Source organism: Eleutherodactylus coqui, chromosome 1 (assembly GCF_035609145.1).
Source record: "Eleutherodactylus coqui strain aEleCoq1 chromosome 1, aEleCoq1.hap1, whole genome shotgun sequence".
Taxonomy (NCBI): domain Eukaryota; kingdom Metazoa; phylum Chordata; class Amphibia; order Anura; family Eleutherodactylidae; genus Eleutherodactylus; species Eleutherodactylus coqui.
The window spans coordinates 415676417-415701464 of NC_089837.1; the positions used below are offsets into that span (position 1 = coordinate 415676417).

At 38.6% G+C, this 25048-nt stretch overlaps 1 protein-coding gene across 11 annotated transcripts in view; it reads left to right on the forward strand.

Annotated features, from left to right (window-relative positions):
* DACH1 (dachshund family transcription factor 1) overlaps positions 1-25048 on the forward strand; it is a 326316-nt gene that overhangs the window by 241481 nt on the left and 59787 nt on the right. For all 11 annotated transcript variants that reach the window (XM_066581217.1, XM_066581254.1, XM_066581226.1 and 8 more), the window contains one exon: positions 1593-1727. In XM_066581217.1, the coding sequence (XP_066437314.1) occupies positions 1593-1727 (135 nt within the window). The remainder of the gene's footprint in view (positions 1-1592; positions 1728-25048) is intronic.

Below are 25048 nucleotides of genomic sequence, written 5' to 3' on the forward strand. Positions count from 1 at the left end.
AAATAAATTCAATTATATTTCTTAGAAAAATTAGCATTTGAGTTATATCGATTTGTGAAAAAAACATTTGTGTTATTCTAGAAATCCTCTATTATTGCATATTTGTCACACTGACCTGTTACTGCTACTACATACATATAGATATAATATTTCATGAAAGTTGCCTAAGTAAATCCACATCATCCGTGTGAAAAAGTAACCCCCTCCTTACAGGGCTTATTCCACTAAAAACATTTATCATTTGTCTACAGGATAGGTGATACATATATGTTCCCTGGTTTTCCATCTGTTGGGCCTCCAGGGATCAGGAAAACAGTGCACTCTGAGTCCCTTAAGAGAATGGAACAGTGGTGTGCATGTGTGACCACCGCTTCATTCACTTCTGTGAGACTAAAGAAGATAGATGAGCGTACCAAGTGGGTATCTCCAAAGACTGTGAATGGGACAGTGTTCCCTTGTGTATCTCCATTCACTTAGCAGACTCGAAGTACTGTGTTCTCCTGATCCCTGGTGGTCCCAGCAGTTGGATCCCCAATGATCATACTTTTATCACCTATCCTGTAGAGGGGTGGCAATTGTTTATAGTGGAATATTCCCTTTAAAGTTTTAAGAACTGATTGCAGCATTTTAGCAGCATTAATTGCATGTGTCCTATATTTTGGCATCAGTTGAGAACTTTTCTTTTGAACTAATTTAAATCAGACACTTTGGTCAGATTTATTATATAAGCTGCTCGCTTCAGGTTCTGCAGCAGCATCTTTGACTGGACTAGATCAATCGAAAAAGACTTGATTCTTTAGTATAAAATAGTATACCAGATATATTCATGAATTTTGCTAGTGTAAGATGAGAATGGATGTTGTTCTTGAATATCACTAGTCTTCATCTTTCTTCTTCATCTTGCTGCTCTTCAATAAATGCAACTTTAGTGCAGTCTCTCATATGGTTGGAGCCATGAATAGTGAAAATAAATGAAACTAAAAAGTCCTGGAGTTTTTCAGATGTTGTTCTGGATTGTTTTGTCACTTCCTTGATGGCTTGTTACTCCAACCTTGGAGTAATCTTCAATGGCTCCCTATTCTTGAGATTTTTTACAATTCTTCCAAGCCTTCTCTTTTTGGAGAAGCAGCTTTGTTTGTTTCAAAGAGTTATAACTCACCTTGTAAAGCTTTATAGATATGTTTTTCTTGTCTCTACTGGAATTTCCTTTGATTATTGCATGATGTTAATACAAAACCTTTGTAGTAACCACCTCATTCTCACAGTAAAGTTCAGTATATATTGAGGTATAGATTCAATGGATTCTATAATCAAGTCTGGCTGACTTTAATCCCTGGATCTAATTATCAGTTACAGTTGGTCCATTAGTTGATTAATTGAGGTGATGGTTAGTTTGGTGATGTGGATGTTGGGTAAGTTTGTTCTCTGTGTAAAGACATCCATCATTGAAAGACTGTTATTTGTTTATGTAAGTTCCATTTCTACAGAATTACATTTAGTTTAAAGATAAAAAATGGAATGTGAAACAATAGTTAGAAACATTTCCCTGAAATGTTTGCTTTAATGATTAAAAAAGTTCAATTTTTTTCCAGCTATCCATCAAAATGGCCTCTCCATGAATCAGATGTTGATGGGCTTGTCTCCAAACATCATACCTGGTCCAAAAGAAGGGGATCTTGCTGGTCATGAAGCAGGGCATGAGGCAAAAAGGATACATATGGAAAAAGGTTGGTATCCATTTAAATATGATTAAAAAATATTACATCTTAACGCTATCTTATCTTACATATAATGTTTTCTGAAAGGAACAACCTGTAATTTCAACTATCAAGTGAATGTTTTATACATGTTATGCATCATCTAAAAAAATGAAACCAATCTGGGGTCCTGCACTGAAAATATATTTGGGGTTCTTCAGGCCTATTTCCAAGTAGATGGAGATTTCGGGATCTGCTTAGTCAACATACTCCCTCTGGTGGATCCTGTTATATTTAGCAAATCTTGGAAAACCTATTGGCTGACACTAAACAGTCTTTTTTCATTGGCAGTTTTCATATCTGTGAAGACTTTTCAGGCATTTGCTCTTCTATTTCAAACTTTGATTTTGTGGTCTTTAAAAAAACTGATAAAGTTAAGTCTCGTGAAGGACCTGAAGGAATGGTGACTAAGTTGTACATTTAGTGTTCATTGAATCTCTGAGTCATGCATCATCTCCTCTGACCTCTATACTAGACATAACACTGCATCATTTTTTCTTGATATGCCCTTTAAATATATCTTAATAGAAACCACACATAGCATAGCTGCAAGTCACATTGTCTCCAGGTTTCCTCTACACAGGGTTGTTTTTTTTTGGCTGGTAAAAAATTACTGAATGTCATGTATTTTTTCAAGCCTTGAGGTGGAGTTTTTTTTATTCATGCATTTGTAACATGCATCTTTTCCATATACTTTTTCATTCTTAGGCCTAAGTCACACGGGCGTTTTTTCCCGCGATTTGCGGATCGCATGACGGATGCGCATCCGCAAATCGTGTGACCAGGGCCGAAAAATCGCCCAAAAATACTGCTCCTAGCCGCGTTTCAATAGAAACGGGCCGGAGCTGTCCAGCGCATTGAAAGCAATGCGCTGCGGGCGATCGCGGGATGAATTTTCGGGAAGGGCTTAAATATATAAGCCCTTCCTTGCAATTCATCCAGAAACGTGTAAAAATAAAAAATATATATATACTTACCTTGTCCCGGCAGACGGAGTTGAATGACAGCTGAGAGCTGCCCCTGATTGGCCCTGCGCTGAGCCAATCAGAGGCAGCACTCACTCACCCATTCATGAATTCATGAATGGGTGTGAGTGAGAGCTGCCTCTGATTGGTCAGGCTGTGACCAATCAGAGGCAGCTCATTCAGCAGGCAGGGATTTTAAATCCCCGGCTGCTGAATACTACAGAGAGCAGTTCAGGAGAACTTCGTCTGCCGGGACAAGGTGAGTATATATATTTTTTTTATTTTTACAAATTTCTGGATGAATTGCAGGGAAGGGCTTATATATTTAAGCCCTTCCCGAAAATTCATCCCACGCTTGCCGGCAGCCCATTGCTTCCAATGGAGCCGGCTGTATTGTCGGCTCCATTGAATTCAATGGGCAAACATCGTTCTTCTCTGCCACAGCTGTTACAGCTGTGGCAGAGAAGAATGATTTGTCTAGTATATGTTCTCAATGGGGTCAGCGCTGCTGCCGCCGGCCCCATTGAGCTCATATAGAGAAGAGAACAGGAATCGCAGATCGCAGATAGGTGCGATCTGCGATTTCTGTTCTATAATTTATCGGACGAGCGCATAAAAAGCGCTCATGTGTCCGATACCATTGCAAAGCAATGGTTTTATAAAATCGCCAGATGCATGTGCATGTGCAAATCGCGCGAAAAAACGCCCGTCTGACTAAGGCCTTATAGTGAAGTGTATAGAAAAATGGCTAAAAAAAGATGTGCCTAGCTGCGTTTTGAAAACAACATCACTGAACCAAGAAAACAGATCACCAAATCTGCAGAAAATGCCCCCCATAAAAACACTGTTTCTGATGTGTTTTAGCATTTTTTCTTGGTTTTCAGAAAACTTCTGGGTGTAGCAGTTTTTGAAAAAAGAGTATACTAAAAAAGATGCCACAAAAACACATATTGTGTTCAGCTGTTTACTGTAACAATTATTGTTCAAAAAATCATTTGAACAAGCGACAATCGTTTAGTTTAAGCGTGAGCCAACAACCGAATGACAAATGAGAGTCGTTCACCTTTCATTCGTCATTGATCTTCAGCCAGCATAAAAATCATTGTTGACTCATTCACGTATTGTTGCGTTTAAGCACCCCCTGCTCAGTGCTTCACATAGGAATGTGAAACACTGAACGAGAAGTGAACCACTCCTAACGATGATTTACCTGTCTAAACAGGCTAAATGAGTGCGAACGACTTAGCAGTGACATCACTCGCTTGTTCAAACGGAAATCCGCTGGTCTAAAAGGGACATTAATCTAGCCATATCCCCCAAGTCAATTACATTTGAAAATTTCAAGATAACCTTTCAGTAAGGGACTTTTAGTATTGATGACCTATCCTCAGGCTAGGTCATCAACTGTTGATTGGCGGGGTTTGCTGCTTGGGGTCCCCACAGACTAGCTTATCCATGGCACCACTGACAGTGCTGCAAGCACATAGCACTGTCCATATTGCAGCTGCCTGGCTTGGTATTGCAGGCACCTCTACCTTTGAATCTATTGAGAGCTGTGCTGCAATACGGACAGCACTATCTGCTTTACTGATAGCAGTGCTGGAAATCAGCCGGTCGTCAGGGATCCCAAGCGGTGGATCCATGCCGGTCAACTGTTGATGACCTAGACTGAGGATAGGTCATTAATATTAAAAGTCCTGTAGAGCCCCTTTAACAATGCAAGAAACTAAAATTCAAGATCACACAAAGCAGTAAAAATATATAGGTCTTCCCTCAGGCCTAACGTTCCAATAATTAAAAGTACTTCTGATCCCTCCATCCCACTCTAAAGTTGCTGTAACACTGGCATAGCCAGCCCCTATAGCAGATGGATCACTTTCTGAAGTACATTGGCTTTGTACATTGCAGGCGTCTTATGCATATGAAATTAGAGTAAGAATAACATAACATCTAGCATGTAACATAATAGCAAGGGCGATAGCATTGTGCATTTCACTATAAATGTTATGTTTTGTTAGCTGCTAAAACAGAAATCTGAGTGCACCAGCAGTAAAATCGATTTTTAATGTGCGAAGTCTACAAAATTCTAGAGAATTTTCTTTACATAATTGCAAAATATCTATTTAAAAGACCATTTTACACCTAAAATACCATTTCTTCTTCAAATGTATAAAATGAAGATGTTAAAATTATCGGGATGTGGTCTTGCTCCCATTAATGTCGAACATGTTCCTTCCTCGATTATCTTGGTGAATGGCTTCTGGAGGAGAGAGCAATATCTTTCATATACTGTTCTGCACAGTTCCATTAATGGTTTCCAAACTCAACAGTTTCTAAAATAGCTCTTTGATTCTCGATTTCGCTATTAAAGCATGTGTCATCTATTACAGTTGTAGAATATTAAACAAGTACAATTGTTTTAACTATTGTGAAAATGACAGATGAAGCTGCAAACCCAAACTACCTTTCATGGGATTTTAAACACTATTTTCCTCCATATGCCATCCCAATTATTATTTAGATATTACATTCCTAATGTACTGCTGAGGTTGATTAGAATTCAAGCCTCTCAAAAGCATGCACCAAAGGTCTTGGGCTGTGGAAAACATTTTTATAAAATAATCCATTAATGCAGAGGAGTGCAACTAAATTAGTTAGCAATTTGCTGAGCATGAATTAATGAACAGAGCTTCTCCCAGCTCCCAGAGTTGTAATTTTCATAATAACCTCAGACCTTTATTTGGCAGGTTGTTTAGTTTTTTCGTTTGAAGGTTTTCATTAGTCTAATGAGGACTGTGCAAGGGCGAGCAGTCAGCACAATTTACATGGGGAAGCTATCATAATAAATGAAGCAATTTGAATAACATGCAAGGGGTTTATGCAACAAGATAAGAAGAGATTGCAAAGCGAGATTTAGAGGTAACCAATACATTAGACCAACTAATAACTGAAGTAATCCCAATAAAAGGCTTAAATGAAAGGAATAAAATTAATGATATATACAAAAACTGTAATGATATTATACATGATGCATTAGATTAATAAAATAAAAGTGTTCACTTGTTTTTAGTGCCTTCAGTCCACGCTTTGTGTATACCGGGCATTTTAATTAGGATTGTTCACTGATCACTTTGCTTAGTTACATCTTCTCTGGTATGAATATTATTTCAATTGTCTTAATTCTTATTTTTATGGCCTCAATGGTTGAAAATATGGAATAATTTATAGCTATTGCTGGTATCACTTTCAACATAGTTATGCACTGCCTTGAAACAGAAGTTGCAAAACTGTATATGAAAATTATTTAATTACTGTAAAGAACATGAAATAAGTAAACTAAACAACAGAATTTAGGCAGTAATGGGGCATAGAAGTCATACCAAAGATTTTTATTTTTTTTTATCTATGGTTAATCGATAAGTCCAGTTAAAGGGTTCTATAAGGCCATTATTCATAAAAGCACAGTTTAAATCCCTGTTGTTCCCAAACTGAACATGTGACCCAGCATCACTATCTGATCAATGGTGTCCTGTTCACACTGACATCATCCGGGATTGACATGCTGAGGGTAGGATCTTATGCAATTCTTAAGTGGTTATTGTAAAAACCTCTGTAAGGCTTTTTTATATGCAATAATAATTATTGTTAGTTGTTAGTTTATGAACAGTCTTAACTATTACGGACAAGTTTTAAAAGGGTTAGCCGAATTGTTTTTTTAAATGTTAAAACCTCCTTCCCCATGTATTAGCATAAGTAACCAGCATATACTCACCTCTCCACACTGTGTCTCGCACCGCTGCTCCAAGTTGCCCCTCTGACGTCCTGTTTAAAGGCTGCAATCCCACCTATTTATGGAATGCCACAGGCTGCTGCAGCCAATGACAGAGCTTATTGATCGATCACTGATCTCTGTCATTGGTTGCAGCAGCCTGTGAGATGCTGAAAATAGGTGGGACTGCAGCTTGTAAACAAACAACGGACGTTCACACCCCTAGATCTGTATACCTTTGTTCGAAACATGTAGGCCAACTGTCTGCACCAAGAGTCTGCCAACCATGTTTATTGATTTTACTGAATTTTCAATAAAGGATTTTATTTGGATGCTGGACTTCTACATATCGTGCAGTTCAATGCTTGGGCCAGCTTATCTTCAGCCTAGAATATTTACCAAGGGTTACTATATTTTAAGGTGTGTGCTGCTACTTACTAATGATAGAATTTTATACTTCGAAAAGTACCCGTACATACAAAGTTTCCATGAAATTATTTATCTTGCTTACATAGCACCAACATTTTCCATAGCTCTGTAGAGAGATTGTTACCATTTAGATCAGTACTTCTACCCAATGGGACTCACAATCTATGTGAGACACATACATTAGGGCTAGTTTTTAAAGAAAGCTAATTAACTTATCAATGTGTTTTTTGTAATATGGGAGGACAACCGGAATACCTGGAGGAAACCCAAGCAGACACAAATAGAACATACAGACATGGAAGTGTTGTCCTTGATCAGATTTAAGCTCAAGACTTGACTGCTAACCACTGAGCCATCCACTCATTACTTTACTACCCACTGATCATTTTGGCTGCCTGCACATGGATTCCACATGCAGGATCCCACAGTGGAATCCGACCCTGTGCCAGATCAGTGACCCTCGCGTACCTGTCCGCAGTCTTCATATTCTGTACATGCGCAGTACAGATTATGCAGCGCTGTCGCTAGGCATGATAATTGCGGAAGGGCCGTGGGTTGGACGACTTCCATTAACGTCAATGGAAGCTGTCTGCACAGAATCTGGCTCAAAATAGAAAATGCTGCAATTCTTCCACCGCTAGCAGAAAATCCCTATTGATTTCTGCTCGTGGGCAGGAAAAAACGCTTTTCCACAGCATGCTGGGGATCATATTTGCTGCGGAATCTGGAGGCGGATGCCCACTCCGGATTCTGCAATGCAAATACACCCGTGTGTAAACTGCTTGTAAACGCAGGTTTAGAATTACTTTACAAATCATACTGATACTGTTAACTATTACCATTTATTATAGTTGACTGTCAGTAGAGTTGTGTTTCTAATCTGGTAATCAATCTATTACATAGATAAATATTAATGAAAGAAATGTGTTATTTTACTGCCATGTTAGTAACAGGTTGTTAATTAACAAGTACAATTATCGCCTCAGCAATCACTGAACCAGATCCCTAAATCAATGTATAATTCATAAATAATCAACTCTAATGGCCATTTTTATTTTTACAGCTGGATAATAATGTATTCATACAGCAGCTGCCACCTTGATTTCCTTCCTTTACTGTACATGCTAAAAACTTAAACTGGTTGTCCACCTGTAAACTACTAATGGCTTACCCTTAGTATAAGCCATCAGTAGTAAATATGCAGGGGTCCACTTTCCAAGACCCCTGCTTATTAGCTGTTCACTGTGCCAGTGTGTTTATGCTCTGAGAATATTTCTGCAGGAAGCAGATAGCTCCACTCTTACTGCAGTGGCCAGGTTTGGTATTACAGGTCCTTCACATCAATGTGAGAACAGAGCTGTGTGCTTGCAGTAAAAATTATCCCAGTGTGTAAGAGCACCAGCCCAGCGAACAGCTGAGAAGTGGACCCCTGCTGATTTACTATTGATGGTCTGTACTAAGGATACAGCATCAATAGTTTACAGGCAACACGTTTAAGTTTTATATGTTTTAAATGACAACTCTTATGTACATGTGGTGTTTAATCTTTGTTTTTCATCATAGTTACTTCTGCAAGGTCTTTTAATTACAAATGCTGGGTTATCAAACTTTCTTTTTTTTCACCTTTGAGAGCTTATCCAGGTAAAAAATATTGTAAATCTGCTCACCAGGCTCACTTGATCCCTGTCACTCTTGTTCGGCTAGTCCCCAGCTGCTCTTTACTTTTTTGCAGTAATAACATCACCAATACCAGGGACGTGTTCCTGCTCTAGCCAATCACTACCTCACTTCGTCAGTTGTCCATGTTGCAGGACATCATCGCTACTACAGCAGGAAGTAGATAGCAGCGAGTGACTTGGCACTTGTAGAACAAGAGTGGCAGATGATCAGGTGAGGTGAGTATAATTTCTTTTATCTCTGTGCAGACTGGTGAGCAGATTTCCAAGAATTTTGTTCCGCCTCGTCCCATTAAAAAGGATGGTACAAAGCTTCTGTTCACAGAACAGGCGCTGTGAAACATATGGCGCTCTGAGTAAGCCCGCAGCGGAATCCGACCCTGGCAGCAGCAGCGTCCACGCATCCTTGTCTTTCTTTCTTTTCGCTATCGGACATGCGCAGTACTAATTTTTTTTTTAAGCTCACACTTTTCTCACATCATCGCTTAGCAATGATGCAGTATCTGCGACCTTAACACAATGTCAATTGCGGAAGGGCCGTGGGTTGGACGGCTTCCTTTGACTTCAATGAAAGCTGTCTGTGCCGAATCCACTCAAAAATAGAGCATGCTGCGATTTTTCCTCCACGAGCAGAAACCGCAGTTGGTTTCCACTCATGTGCGGGAAGAATCACTTTTCCATAGCATGGTATGGGCGGTGTTTGCTGCAGATGCCCACCCCGGATACCACAATGTAAATCTGCCTGCATGCAGGCGGCCTAAGAGCAACTTACAAGACAGATATAAACATTGAACAGGCTTAAGCATTTGCAAGAGCACCATGGCCCCTTCAATTAGGTGATTGTGGGAGCCCCAGGCAATGGACTGACTTCCTTGATCAGATATTGATATGCTACCATGGCAATAGGCCATTATTTTTTAAAAGTCGGGTAACGCTTTTATGTACATGATGCAATTCTACATTGGAAGGAACTAAATATTCCAATCAAAGTACTATTGAATTGACCTATGGGATAAAAAATTGAGAGTGCCCAAAGAGTTTGGTTGCTCAAAAGTTAGTGCTAGATAAAATCACATAGTCATGAAAGCTCTGCATAGTGATCTAAATTGTAAATTGATAGAATAAAGTCAATGAGTAGATAGATAGGTAGATAGATAGATAGATAGATAGATAGATAGATAGATATGAGATAGATAGATAGATAGATAGATAGATAGATAGATAGATAGATAGATAGATAGATAGATATGGGATAGATGGATAGATAGATATGAGATAGATGGATAGATAGATATGAGATAGATAGATAGATATGAGATAGATAGATAGATATGAGATAGATGGATAGATAGATAGATAGATAGATAGATAGATAGATAGATAGATATGAGATAGATAGATATATAGATATGGGATACATGGATAGATAGATATGAGATAGATGGATAGATAGATAGATATGAGATAGATAGAGAGATAGATAGATAGATAGATAGATATGAGATAGATGGATAGATAGATAGATAGATAGATAAATAGATAGGAGATAGATGGATAGATAGGAGATAGATGGATAGATAGATATGAGATAGATGGATAGATAGGAGATAGATGGATAGATAGGAGATAGATAGATATGAGATAGATGGATATATAGATAGATAGATATGAGATAGATAGATAGATATGAGATAGATAGATAGGAGATAGATGGATAGATACGAGATAGATAGATAGATATGACATAGATGGATAGATAGGAGATAGATGGATAGATAGGAGATAGATAGATATGAGATAGATAGATAGATAGATAGATAGATAGATAGATAGATAGATAGATAGATAGATAGATAGATAGATAGGAGATAGATGGATAGATAGGAGATAGATAGATAGATATGACATAGATGGATAGATAGGAGATAGATGGATAGATAGGAGATAGATAGATAGATAGATAGATAGATAGATAGATAGATAGATAGATAGATAGGTGATAGATAGATAGATTTCAGTGTATAATATTAAAATCTAACCCCTGAACAAGTAATAAAACCATACACATAACACATAATATTGTGGCCAGTATCACTTCTTCTTATTTTGACATTTGAGCTCCTGCTGATATTTGCTGCAACAATATTCCCCACATAATATCTTTCTGAAGAAATACGTGACAAAAGGCATTTGTAATTATATTTACTTGTGAAAGATTATGGTTTATAGTTGAACCATGAGAGGCATCCTGTCATTTTCAGAACCCACTAAATGTGACAGAATCTATTTTTCTGCCAACTTGTGAAGACCAGGCAGAAAGCAAATTTGCTGTGGTCAGCTAAGTGTAACCACTGAGCAGGAAAGTGAATTTAATAATGCATTATTGTTCTTCACTGAAGGTGAACTGTAACTGTGTCTTTGTTATAGCAGATTTTTCCTTTGCCTGGCTTTCTACATACTGTTAGGATTATCTGATTAAAAGTGTCTAAAGCCTGACAACATGCTATTTAGCCTTGTTAAGTAACAGTCATATAAGTGTTTGCAACATATGGACTTTTGGTATTGTATGCATAGATTAGACAGCTTTGTCTTAACTCCTGTTGATAGTAATGTGAGTTAACAAGCTACATTTAGTAGACATGCTAAGAGGGAAGTTCTAGCAAAGTATTGCCTGAGGGACAAATCCATCTCTCTGAGAGTGTCTGCTGACCAAAGGTTCTCCTGGGCAAATGTATGTGGCTTCAAATATGTATAATATGTGACAGTAAACTTTACTGGAATATACTTTTAAAACTGGGCTCACATTGAGTATAATAGACATTTGTTTTGCTCTCCTTTCCTTTATGTTTTAACTAGTGATGAGCGATTAATCGGGCACTCTTAATCCAGTTTTTAAAAAATAACCGTGAGGGCCCAATTCTGACTCACTCATACACACGTATTTAAAAATAGTACAGAAAAAAATAAATGTACAAATTTAGTTTCGTCGTAATCGTACTAACCCATAGAATAAAGTTATCATGTCCTTTTTGTCGCTGTGTGTATGCCGTAAAAACAAGACATACTTTATGTATGTATTTTTCTCCACTTAGGAATTTTATTAAGTTTTTCAGTATATTATGTGGAACAGTACTTGAAACAGTACTATTGAAAAATACAACTTGAACTTGCAAAAAAACAAGCCCTAATACAGCTATGTTAATGGATAAATAAAAGAGTTATGATTATTTGAAAGTGGGGAGAGAAAAACTGGCCACCTCATTGAAGGGTTAAATAAGTCATTTTCTGGTGTCACATTCCCTTTAACTGATCTCCAGTAGAGATGAGCTAGCGTACTCGCTAAGGCAAATTACTCGAGCGAGTATTGCCATTTCGAGTACATACCTGCTCGTCCGAAAAGATTCGGGGGCCAGCAGGGGGCGGGGGAGAGCGGGGAGGAACGGGGGGGGGAGATCTCTCTCTCCCCCATGCTCACTCCTGCAACTCACCGCTCACCCCTGCAGGCCCCCGAATCTTTTGGCACGAGCGGGCATGTACGCGAAATGGCAATACTCGCTTGAGTAATGTGTCTTAGTGAATATGCTCGCTCATCTCTAATATCCGGCACTGCTTCATAGATTCCCACCATTTTATGACCTGTTTCTCTGTCTCTTTCCTTAACTTTGATCAAAGATTAAATTACTCTGGCCAAGGCAGAATAGCTTGTTTGAACTCTCCCCCTAGCACCTAGTATTCAGGGCACATACCCTTCCAGTTACCCCACTATTAAGAGATGTAGCTGGGCTGCCTCTGTACTTTAAGTTTTTAGTTTGCCCGCCTACATAAAATTCTAAATTAAGTGAAAGCTCCTTTATTTGAACACTTGTGCAAGCAGAAACATTGCTAGGTGCCTTGCAACAGAAGATCATCAGTGTTACATGGAACATTGTGTACAGTTTTGGGCCCTGGTACTCAAGAAGGACATATCAGAGCTTGAGCGGTACAAAGATGGGCAACTAAAGTAATAAATGGAATGGGCGGACAACATTATCCAGGGAGGTTATACAATTGGAAGTATTTAGTTTAGAAAAAAGATGGCTGAGAGGCGACCTAATAACTATGTATAAATATATCAGGAGTCAATAGAGAGATCTCTCCAAGGATCTAGTTACTGTGACTGTAACAAGGGGGCGCCCTCTACGTCTAGAGGAAAGAAGGTTTCCACACCGGCATAAAAGGGGTTCTTTACTGTAAGAGCAGTGAAACTATGGAACTCTCTGCCTGAGGACGTGGTAATGGCAAATTCGATGAAAGAGCTCAAGAGGGGCTTAGATATCTTTCTTGAGCGATACAATATTATATGTTATAATCATTAAAAATTTCAGAAGGATTGATGATCCAGGGATTATTCAGATTGGAGTCAGTAAGGATTTTTTCCCCTTAAGTGGGGAAAATTGGCTTCTACCTCATTGTTTTTTTTGTCTTCCACTGGATCAACATTGGGGGTAATAGGCTATGTTACTATATTATACTTTGCAACTGCTGGCATTGCTTGCACACCACTATGGCTTTTTGCAGGAGACTGGCAGCCCTTGCATCTGAAATGGGGTTGGGGGTTGGGGGTAGTAAATAAGTTTTTTTTATTCTCACAGAGTAGTGTGAGAGTAGATTTTAGGGCACTCGCAGAAAAAAAGTGCTAAATAAATAGTACCTGTATGAATTTACATATATTTCTTGCAAACTGAACTAGATAAGTCTGCCTGTTTTTTTTTAGTTTTTAAAGATGTTGGCTTCATATGCCTTCTTTGAGGGGAGTCCTCTCATGACTTGGGACCATTCTGACAGACTCGATCAATCCATGTATTACTACAAGCCCTTTGAAGAGTTTTTCCTAGATTTACCATCATGACCACAGTGGGGAGTTTGTATGGAGTGGTGATCAAGCGCCTGCAATGAATCTCCATACAAAGTTATGAGGGTTATGGAACCAGCCAGTTGCTCTCATTCAACCTTTTTTTGTAACATTCCAGAATTTGTATGGTGCAGCAGTATGCACGCACAATTTATGCTACTTTCAAACTCCTCCTCATTATTACCATGTTGATGAGTATTAACCATGCTAGTGAATGGTTGGGGTCCAATGTGGATTTAGTTGCGTTTTTAACTACGCAATGCATTCTGTAGAATGTCTTGCAGAATTTCTTGCATTTTTTTACACAGGCTTTAAAGAAACTCTGCCACCATATTTTGCACCCTTTTCTGAGAGTAGCATAATGTAGTGACAGTCACACTGATTACAGTAATATGTCTGCTGTGCGTATCTGTGCAGTAGTTTTGGAGAAACTTACATTTTATCAGTGGTAGCACATGCATAGAGGACTATATAAAGTAGTCCTGGATAGCTGCAGGCTAGCTACATCCACCTTGCTCTCCAGCCACTAATTGATCTTAGTCTGCTTATTACTGTGTATAGAGAGAAAGAGCTGACAATCATTGGCTGGAGGATGGAGTGGGTGTGGCTAGCTCTCAGTTCCAGTATTAGGCCTTAGTCAAACAGGCGTTTTTTCCCGCGATTTGTGGATCATATGACGGATGCGCATCCGCAAATCGCGTGACCGGGGCCGAAAAATCACCCCGAAAATACTGCTCCTAGCCGCGTTTCAATAGAAACGGGCCGGAGCTGTCCAGCGCATTGAATTCAATGGAGCCGGCAATACAGCCGGCTCCATTGAAAGCAATGCGCTGCGGGCGATCGCGGGATGAATTGTCGGTAAGGGCTTAAATATATAAGCCCTTCCCTGCAATTCATCCAGAAATGTGTAAAAATAAAAAAAATATATATACTCACCTTGTCCCGGCAGACGGAGTTCAAAATCCCCGCCTGCTAAATGAGCTGCCTCTGATTGGTCACAGCATGACCAATCAGAGGCAGCTCTCACTCACACCCATTCATGAATTCATGAATGGGTGTGAGTGAGAGCTGCCCCTGATTGGCCCTGTGCTGAGCCAATCAGAGGCAGCACTCACTCACCCATTCATGAATTCATGAATGGGTGTGAGTGAGAGCTGCCTCTGATTGGTCAGGCTGTGACCAATCAGAGGCAGCTCATTCAGCAGGCGGGGATTTTAAATCCCCGGCTGCTGAATACTAGAGAGAGCAGTTCAGGAGAACTGCCGGCGACCGCGGCTGAACTCCGTCTGCCGGGACAAGGTGAGTATATATATTTTTTTATTTTTACACATTTCTGGATGAATTGCAGGGAAGGGCTTATATATTTAAGCCCTTTTTGACAATTCATCCCGCGATCACCGGCAGCCCATTGCTTTCAATGGAGCCGGCTGTATTACCAGCTCCATTGAATTCAATGGGCAAACATCGTTCTTCTCTGCCACAGCTGTTACAGCTGTGGCAGAGAAGAATGATTTGTCTACTATATGTTCTCAATGGGGTCGGCGCTGCTGCCGCCGGCCCCATTGAGCGCATATAGAGAAGAGAACAGGAATCGCAGATCGCAGATAGGTGCGATCTGCGATTTCTGTTCTATAATTTATCGGACGAGTGCATAAAAAGCGCTCATGTGTCCGATACCATTGCAAAGCAACGGTTTTATAAAATCGCCGGACGCATGCACAAATCGCGGCAAAAAACGCCCGTGTGACTAAGGCCTTAGTGCTGTCTGGCTGCTAGTAATCAGATGCGTTTCCCCCAAACTACTGCACAGATACACACAGTAGACATCTCACTGTAACTGGTGTAAGAGACACTACCTAATTGTGCTCTCAGTGAGGGCTGCAAAACATTGATGCCAGATTCCCTTTAATTGCAGAATTACATTCTATGTTAGAAGTCCGCAATAACAATTCCACAAGACGTCCTTCATTCTGAAGCAGAAGTATTTTGGAGTGCGGAATTTAATCTTGCAGTTTTGAAGTAAAGTTGGAAGGATTTTAACCGGTGCGGAATTCAAGCTCCATAGGGATAACATTGTGAAGCATAAATGCCTACGTGGACTAATTCCATTCCATATGAAAGGTCCTTAGAGCCGCATGTTTGGTTTAAGATATTACACTGTCAAAAGAACATCAAGCACCTAGAAGGAGTTGCTAGAATTGAATGATACTTTTTATGTGTAATTGTATCGTTCATATAAGGAAGTGATTCAGTATCAGAGCAAAAGGATAATCTATTGCGAAAAACTGAACCCCATAAGGGAAACTCTGGGCTTGGAGGCATGCAAGTTCTGTATGGTATCCTGTGGCATATCGTTCCACATGTGCTGTAACTGAGCCTCTAGATTGTGCAAACATGTAGGCTGTTGAAGTTGTCATCCCAGATGATCCCAAACATGTTCTGTTGGCAATAAATCTGGTAACCGGGTAGGCCACGGAAGTGTGGCAATGTAGTGGAGACATTCCTGTGACACCCTTGCTCTGTACGGCTGAGCATTATCCTGCTGGAAAATGCCTCTTGGAGGCGCTTCCATTAGAGAAACACATGTGGCTGCATAATGTCCTGAAAATATCACTGAGCTGTCATTGCCCTTTATACCACTACTAGGGGTGACCGACTGTCATATGCAATGGCCCCCCAGAACATTACACTAGTAGTCGGGGCATGTGCCAGCAAATGTGGCTGTCATCCGTGCCCAAACTAAACCTGTATTCTTCATTAAAGACAACTCAGTTCCACTAAAGTCAGTAGCAGTCTAGTTTCATCATTCATGACACCACTGCAAATGGAGGCAGTGGTGGGTGGGTGTCAAAGGCAGTACATGTAATGGGTACCATAAGACTATATATCCTTCAGCCAAGCTCCTGGAAATGGTTCTGACCAACATAGGGGCCTGTAACTATGGTGCCACCTGTCTCTGAAACAGTTTGAGCTGCTTGTGCTAGATGTTTCTTTCTGGTGGTGGTCTGTCGGGAGCATCCTGAGCTCGATAGTTTTGTGTGCATGCTCTCACGCATCCACTGGTCCCAACACCTTCTAGCAGTTTGGTCACAACGGCTCACTAATAGTCAATTTGTGGATACGACCATCCAGCTTCTTGCATTCCAATAATGTGCCCCCTCTCAAACTGTTAATTAGGTGAAATCTCTTTGATTGCATCATAGAGGCATGTGTAGTAGTCAACAAGCTCTACACAAGAGAAAAAAGAAGTTCACTAAACTCAACTAGCCACTGAGAGGCTTTTCATAGGCCAAAGCTGGAACCACTTTTAGGGCCTCAAGGGGGCAAGACCGTTCATCTAACGCCACTACTCTGTATATCTGCCTAAGATGTAACTACATTACGAGTTTTGCAGCACAATGACAACTCCTTCTAGGTGTTTGATTTTTTTTTTTGCAATGATTGTATGCTTATTGTACTTGCAGTCCATAGACAGCACACTGTGGTCTCTCATCAAATTAAATACTTTACAAATTCAGCTGCGCTACATCTGCCTATATATGTAGTCGAATACACGGTTTCAATCATTTGCACAGACAAATAAGCCTACAAGGATTCTCATAGAAGTAATTTTCTTTGCAAAAAGTATATCATATTATCAAGACATTGTATCAGCTCTCATAAGCTCACTGAAGCCGGTGACATCCCGAAGATGAATGTTAAACTGACTTGGCAGGATGTTTTACAGTGAAAACATTTGAAATGTCCCTTTATTATTTTTCATTTTGTGTCAGATTTTTTGATTTCTCATCACATTACACAGGGTTTAAACTGTTTTGGAAATATAAGTTCTCTTCACCGCTGAAAAATAGTGAGAATTGAATTTTCTTAAGGGATTCGTTGTACTTACTCAGCAAATGTATGTTATTGAACCATGTTTGACAGACCAAAAGATAAGAAGTATCATTTCCTGTCACCTGCATATGTGCTTTCCCTGAAAAATTTAATATTCCACTGATTGATAAGTATCAAGAAACAATATATTTGTCCTTTAAGCTGTTTGGTATATATTTGTATTAGAATAACAAGTGCATTATAGCTGTTAACATTTTATTTTAGAGGATTTATTTGACCATATTGTGCACTAAAAGTAGACATATGGTGACCTTTTCTACAATAATTCACCACTGGGAAGGATATTAGTGGAAATTTCATTAAATGATATACTTTTGCTTAGGCACAGTAGAAACAGACAAGTAGAGTTTTCTTACGTTACCACAACTGGCATCATGTTATGGTATTGTAATAGGGCATTTTGCCCCAGTGCTGGGTTATCTACATCATATGCAGTAATGAGTTTGTGAACAAATCAAAAGTATATGACTTATAATGACATAGGGGAAAATTTATCAAATAAAAAGTGGCATACTAAAGCCGCAGCTCTTGGCAAAAGCCTGGCTTATGCAAAAAATTGCAACTCTTTTCATTGTGCCTGTGCACTGAAAATTAATGCATTCGAACTATGGTGCTGGAGGAGAAAGCTACGGATACCTTGGACCGCCATGACAACGAACAAGGTAGTGTTAGATCGCGTCAAACTGAAAATATCACTAGAGGGCAAAATCATCAAATAGCGACTCTCTTTTTTTGGAAACGTGATGCGTGCTAAACTCACTAGTAGCAGTGTTGATGCTATGGCAAAGTCAATGGAAAGAGAAGATCAGGACAACGAAGAACAAGATGGCTAGATACAATCAAAGCCACCATGAACATGTTAATGGCGGAACTGAAAGAAACGGTGAAAGACAGGAATGCGTGGAGAACATTGATCCATAAAGGAGCCGAAGGTCGAATGCGATTGAATGGATAATCATCATCATCACATGTGCACTGATTCATGCCCACTTTTGATAAAGGGGACCCAGAAGATTTATGTATATTTTACTCCAGAAATTATACCAGAAATCTACTCCATCACCCCAGCTTGTAGTTGGTGTACATTTCTGTGTAGGCTCATGGACAGCCTCAAGAGGCACCTAATGTATGAAGAGGCATGCTTCTCTTTACACATTAGGCTCATTGTATGCCAGCGGGTATTATATTAAAACCAGTGTTAGGAACTCCAATCTTAATAAATTCCCCCTGAGTTTCTAACTTTGGATACTAGGTATATTTTACTCCTTTGTAGGGGTTGTCTCATTGCAATGCAGTACCGGAAACCCATGACAAACAGCAGAATTTTCAGAGGAAGTTGTCATCAGTTTCTCATTTCATGCTGCAATTCAAATGAATATAACACATGACAGACCAGGTGGTCCAGCTTGAGAACTACAGTGTCTTACAGATATAGTCCCATCGGGGGACCCTGTTCTATGTCATCCATAAGCTCTAAAAGGTTATATGAAAAGAGGAAGCAGGAATAAGACATCCCATTAAATAGTAGTCAAATATAGAAGTCTAGTGTCTGTTCAGTGGAGTTCTGACAGCTTGGACCTCCATAGTCTTTAGAATAGGAGTACCTACTATAGTGCTCTGTTGCTGATAGAGAGGTGATTGTGTGTACCTGTGTGCACATGAAACATACTAGGTTTTTTTATGAAACATTTGTCCAGAACTTAAGAAGAGGCCATCGCTGTTTGATAATATAAGTGGTGGACAATTAGCACAATGAAATGGTTGTGGTCCCTCATTGTTTTAGACAGGTAAAGTAGCTCACTCTACGGGCAGCTTTGCCTGATACTGCAGCTCATTCCTCTTCATTTTACTCATTGATCTGACCAGTGACAGGTCCTGAGGGGGTCTATTCTAAGTTTAAGCCATCGAGAAAGGCTTATTTAGTTGTTCAAGTCATTAATTAGTCCTTGAAAGGTATTCGCTAATCTACAAAAGCCTACTGCCCCAAAAATAAAAAGCATGTTAAGCAAATATGGGTTTCTGATATTCAGTTCTCATGGGGAGTCAAATCATGGTTGGAGCACAAGATTCATCATCTAGTGGATTATCTTTAAGTTTGAAGCTAGACAAACATTCATAGGTACACCAGATTTACTACACATATGTAAAAGGAATTCTATCATAAATGATAAACTGTTTTTTTTGTATCTATGAAGTTTATTTGCAGATGATTAGTTCACAATTAGTACAAAGGCTGTTCAATCAACTGAAAATAAGGAACATACATAGAACCATTATGCCATGAAATGACACCTTGTATAGGAGTACCTTCAGAACTGCTCAATACGTCACTAGTACTATATTTTATCCAGCATAGTTCTTATCACTATGTGATCGTTTCCTTTTAATAGGTCTTAGAAATATTTTCCAATGACCAAAAGTGATAGGGATACATTTTCACATTTGCGTGCTGTAAGACTAATCCAAAAAAACAAATACAACATCCTTTCCACCATATGTGCCTTTGCCATCTAATTCTTTGCAAAGCTGTTACTGGCAATTTGCCTTCTCTTTATTTTCTTAAACTCGGGTTCATATGTAAAATGGGCTGAGTTGATGTGGAAAGTGATGAGCTCCAATCATGTAAGCCACATACTTTTTCAATCTTGGAGCACATGGTCTCATTAATGAAATAAGCACAATCTTTTCTTTTTTGCTTTAATTCCAGCTTGAGATTTAGTTAGCATAATTTTAATTGAAACATGAGTTAGACATGACATTTAGATTGTTGAAACATATTGATGCTGTTTTACTTAAATGTAAACTATTACATGCAGAGGAATTGCACATTAAATTACAACTTAATCATAGAGTGTACAATCAAAATGCCTTGTTCAAGCACACTCAGCAAGTGGAGATTTTATTTTCTGTGGCTAAATGAAGACTCTGGAACTAATTAGTGTTTTGTATTATAGATATTGTTTTCTTGCATTAACTTTTCTCCAAACTTGCTGAATTCATTTTTTTCATATACATCATATAACTATAGTTATTTAGTAATGCCTTAACGAAAACTATTTCTCCATGCTGAATACACCACTACACGATCTGTAGTTTTCCATTCGACTGTAGCATAAATTCTACAAATTCAAAGAAGAATGTATTAACAAATTCAATTCTGCTATACATGTACTAGAGATGTAGCTACTAAACTAATATATGCTTGTCTAATTTTAAAACATATTACCAAGTTTATTTTATGTCTTTTTCACAGTCTGTTATATAGGGGACTTATCACATCACGTTCAGGCATCTGTCCCTGAGCTCCATGACAGTGTTCCATGTTGATTGTCAAAAATGACATCCAGACAGAAACTTGGATGGAACCATAGACTTCCACTACTCAAAGAGAAATCAATAAGGTCTCCTTTTAAACAGAGTTCTGTTCACTTCCAGCTTTTTTGCCTGAGACAATAGCATAGTCGACTACACTATTCTTAATGGCACTGGTGTAACTATAGGGGATGTAGGGGATGCAGTTGCAACCGGGCCCATGAGCCTTAAGGGTCCCATAAGGCCTCTCTTCTTCATATAGGGAGCCTAGAACTGTGAATAAAGCATTATAGTTGGGGGCTCTGTTACAGGTTTTGCATTGGGGCCCCAGAGCTTCAAGTTATGCCTTTGCGTTACGGGGTTAAAAAAGTTAGGGGGGCCCTAAGATAAACTTTTGCACCCAGGCCCATGAGCCTTTAGCTACACCCCAGGCACAAGTGCTAGAAATAAACAAAGCTCTGCTCAGACGGAAACCTTATTGGTTTAAAGGTTCCATCAAGGTGATCCCGATGGATTTTTGGTAATCCAAATGGATTTGAACTGTTATTGATATAGCACATGCATATTCCACAGCACTTTATATCACTTGATATTGGGTTCTTTGATATACTTTTCTTATTTTTCATCTTCTTTGCTTGGTGCCAATGGAAATCATTTTTCTAATCATTTGTATATGACGTATCTATTATGAAGTATAGATTACTACTTAGTTATCTTAAATTAATAAACTGTTATTTCAGTGGATCTCACTGCATCTTGGACCCTTTGGACCAAAGGGGAACTTCTTTACTATTTATTTTCATTATTAAATTATGAAATATACATGTATTACAAGGAAGAAGGAATCATACACATTTTACAAATGTACATTATTCTGTAAATTTTCATTAAAGGTAAATAGTTAAAGACAGCTATCTATATTTTTTGGCTGCCATAGCTCATCTTTGCCTTTTTGCAAACCTTCGAAGCAGAATTTCATTGTTTGTATTTTTATTCTTTATCTTCTCTGTGCATTGGTGACCATCATATTTATAAGAATCAATGGTGTAAATGTTCTGCTGGCATTTCATCCCATGCATTTTACACATTTGTATGTAATTTGTTAGCTGAGCCACAATCAGGAATCAATGGGCTAAGTAATGCAAGCAGTAATATACAAGAAATGTCAAAACATTGTGTTGGTATATATATTTTGAAGCCAATTTCTTAAGAAAAGTATTATGTCAATTTAATTGCATTCTATAACATATTGACTATGATTGTCTGTGAATACACCCACAAATATGCGCTAAAATTATCTTCCAACACACAATAAATAATTATAACTGATTTCTGCCATTTTGTCAAGCTGGCTAAAGAATGGATGTGCAAATGGAAGTGTGCTTTAAAAAGCAAATTTCATTGTATCAATCCACCCACCAGCTCTAGTTATCATGGTAAATAGTCAATGTTTGTTAATGATGCTTCAGTCATACAGCTGGGATTCTTTAATATTTTATGAGTGTTACTTTGTTTTGCTCACAACAATCTTAGGCAGTTAAGGATTTATGAATCATGTTTTTTTTCTCGCAGCCCATCTGCAGTTTGCTATCTTTGCTAGCCTTGAGAATATGTTTAAATTTATTAAAGCGAAGCAAAGACTCATTATTTCAAAGGAGAGCCAAAGTGACACAGTGAATTGGTTATTAATGGAAAGGCACTGCCATAGGGCGATTGAAATTTAATGATATCCTACAAGAAAAAAATGAGGGTGTCACTTTCCAAAAAGTCACGCTAAATGCCAGCCTTTTTAAGGTCCTGCCGCTAATTTTATGCCTACACACAGTAATGTTTTCAGAAACGTTTAGGAAACACGGACCAGTGACTGTACTGATTATCCTTTTCACCTTCTCGCCTCTTCCAAATGGATTTGTGCAGTGAGCGATTTAATCTCTAAATATAGGAAATGTTAAAAAAAATAACATTGCTGTTTTTCACAAGCTAAGGGCATTTTGAATTCCTCTAGAGATGGACTTGCAAATATGCTATCTCCATATGCTGGATTCAAGGTTTTAAAATGTTAATCCTTATACAGTACCAGGAATAAAAATGTTTTAAATCTCTCAAGCAATTTACAAATGAATGCATATTAAAGGATGCAATATTAGATGTTTAACTACTTAAAGGGTATCTTTTAGCAGACATACCCATTTATTTTGGTGTATTTGTAAGATTTCCTAATGAAGAAAAGTTGGTGTTTCTCCATCCACTAAATGTCCCTTTCATTGGAGGGAAGGGGGGGACATGTTTGAAGACTTTTTATTTTTTTAAATCATCTTCAATTCAGTACAGTTTATAGTAAATGTTGCTAATGTGGTTAATATCAGTATTTAACTTGTGAACATATAAAAAGTCTAGTTCTCTTTTTGTATGAGGTGGGGTTGAGTGCCAAAGTAAGGAGCTGAACCCTGAGTAATAATACGTTTTTTTCACTGCTTTCCAGCCATAAGTGCTTGTTCACATTTCTTCGTGAAGGGTATATGCTATAACTTTGAGATCTTGGGGTCTGACCTCAAGTGATTGGGGCTAGCTGCAGTCCCCTACAAAGCTGGCTGGTCAGAAGCACCATTATGTAGAGAAAAGCTTTGGATGCAGAAGAACCAGTGCTGCATCCAATTCATTCTAAGAATTGGTGATGAACTAAGGAGTTGGATCCCATGGATCATAAAAGCAATAGTATATCGTACAGATAGGCTATTACTTTGAAAGATGGATGCCGCAAGATATCTCTACTGACTAAAATATTACATATTGGTTTCCAGTAATTTATAAAATGCATTATTAATTGTTAGGTGGATGCAACAGTAATTTTAGATTTAGTAATGAGGGAAGGTAGCATTTCCTTATGATCACTTTACCCGTGTTGCTTAATGCTCTCTTCACACTCTGAAGTATACACATGCACGCACTCTTAACTTTTCCTAAATTGCATAAAGTTATACAATTTGTCATGATACCAAATTGAATACAATCTCACATCATCCAGTCAAAAATGTATAAAATTACACATTTTAACAAGAGAAAATACAGATGAGAACGACCAATTAATGGCATATGTCACAAGCATATCTCAGCCATCCAATTAAAAATGTCTAAGTTTAAACTTTTTTTTAATGTGGTTGCCTTGAGTGATAAATGGCTGATTGTTGGCCACTGGAAGGCTTCTGTTGAGGTATCCATTTGAGGTAATTTTTGTCATGTTTCTTAACATTTAATTTTATGCAGAATATGTTGACTTTAAAGACAAGTTAAAGGGATTGTCCACATTACATTTCTTATATAGTTTTGAGCCCACAAGCTATATAAAAGTAATATACCCACCATGTTTTGGTATTCTGGAGCCACAGTACCTGACCGGTGATATTACCAGGTCTTTCGGCCTGGTGACGTCTCATAAACCTGTCATGTGGCATTCTAATGTAGAAGCACCTATCGGGTTTGCAGGACATAATTGATGACGTCCCTCTAGTAAAGATAGATACGATGCCAGCAGCAGTATCCAGAGCGCTAAAAGAGTGGGGCAATTAATGCATAGTCACCTGGAACCAGAATCCATGGATCCAATCTAAAGCAAACAGAAGGAAGACGGGACAGCATTCAAGTTGCAAAAAAGTCTTTACTCTCCCCATGATATAGCAGCAACAACATTTCGACCAAAAGGTCTTTGTCAAGCATACATATACATACAAGTGTCTCATATAAATAGTGAAACAGATTAACATCAGTCATATAGGCCCCTCAGAAATAACAAGCCAATACACTTACATCATCATTGATCGGCCTTCATCACATTGTGCAGACCCATCATGACACCATAAAAATCATTGCATCAAGGCAATTTAACTGCACAGCCATGGGAACATAGTCTTAAAATCAAGCGCAATGATGATCAAAGAAGATCATCTATATGTGTCAAGTGTCGTATAATAAAAAAATCGGAAATATATTCCCCAAAGCGACAAATAGAATAGTGTGCAATCATCATTCAGTCCACACAATATGAGGCTCCATAGATTAGTCATTGTTGTTGATACCCGTTTACTCGTTCACGACCCTCGGTGACCCTAAAGGCGAGCTCTCTCCATGTTTTTCGATTTTCAACTGCTTTTTTCAGTTAGTTGATATCCATGCCAGTATCAGCTTTGACAGTATTCACATAAAAATAGATCTATATTGGAAAGATATCCCAATCAACATATGGGAACAAGGGCACATCTCCCACTATACATTAGATTTTACATAGAATCGCACTTGCATAGAAATCCCAATGGAACATAGGATGATTAAGACAAATGTTTATTAAGGAGGGATAATAT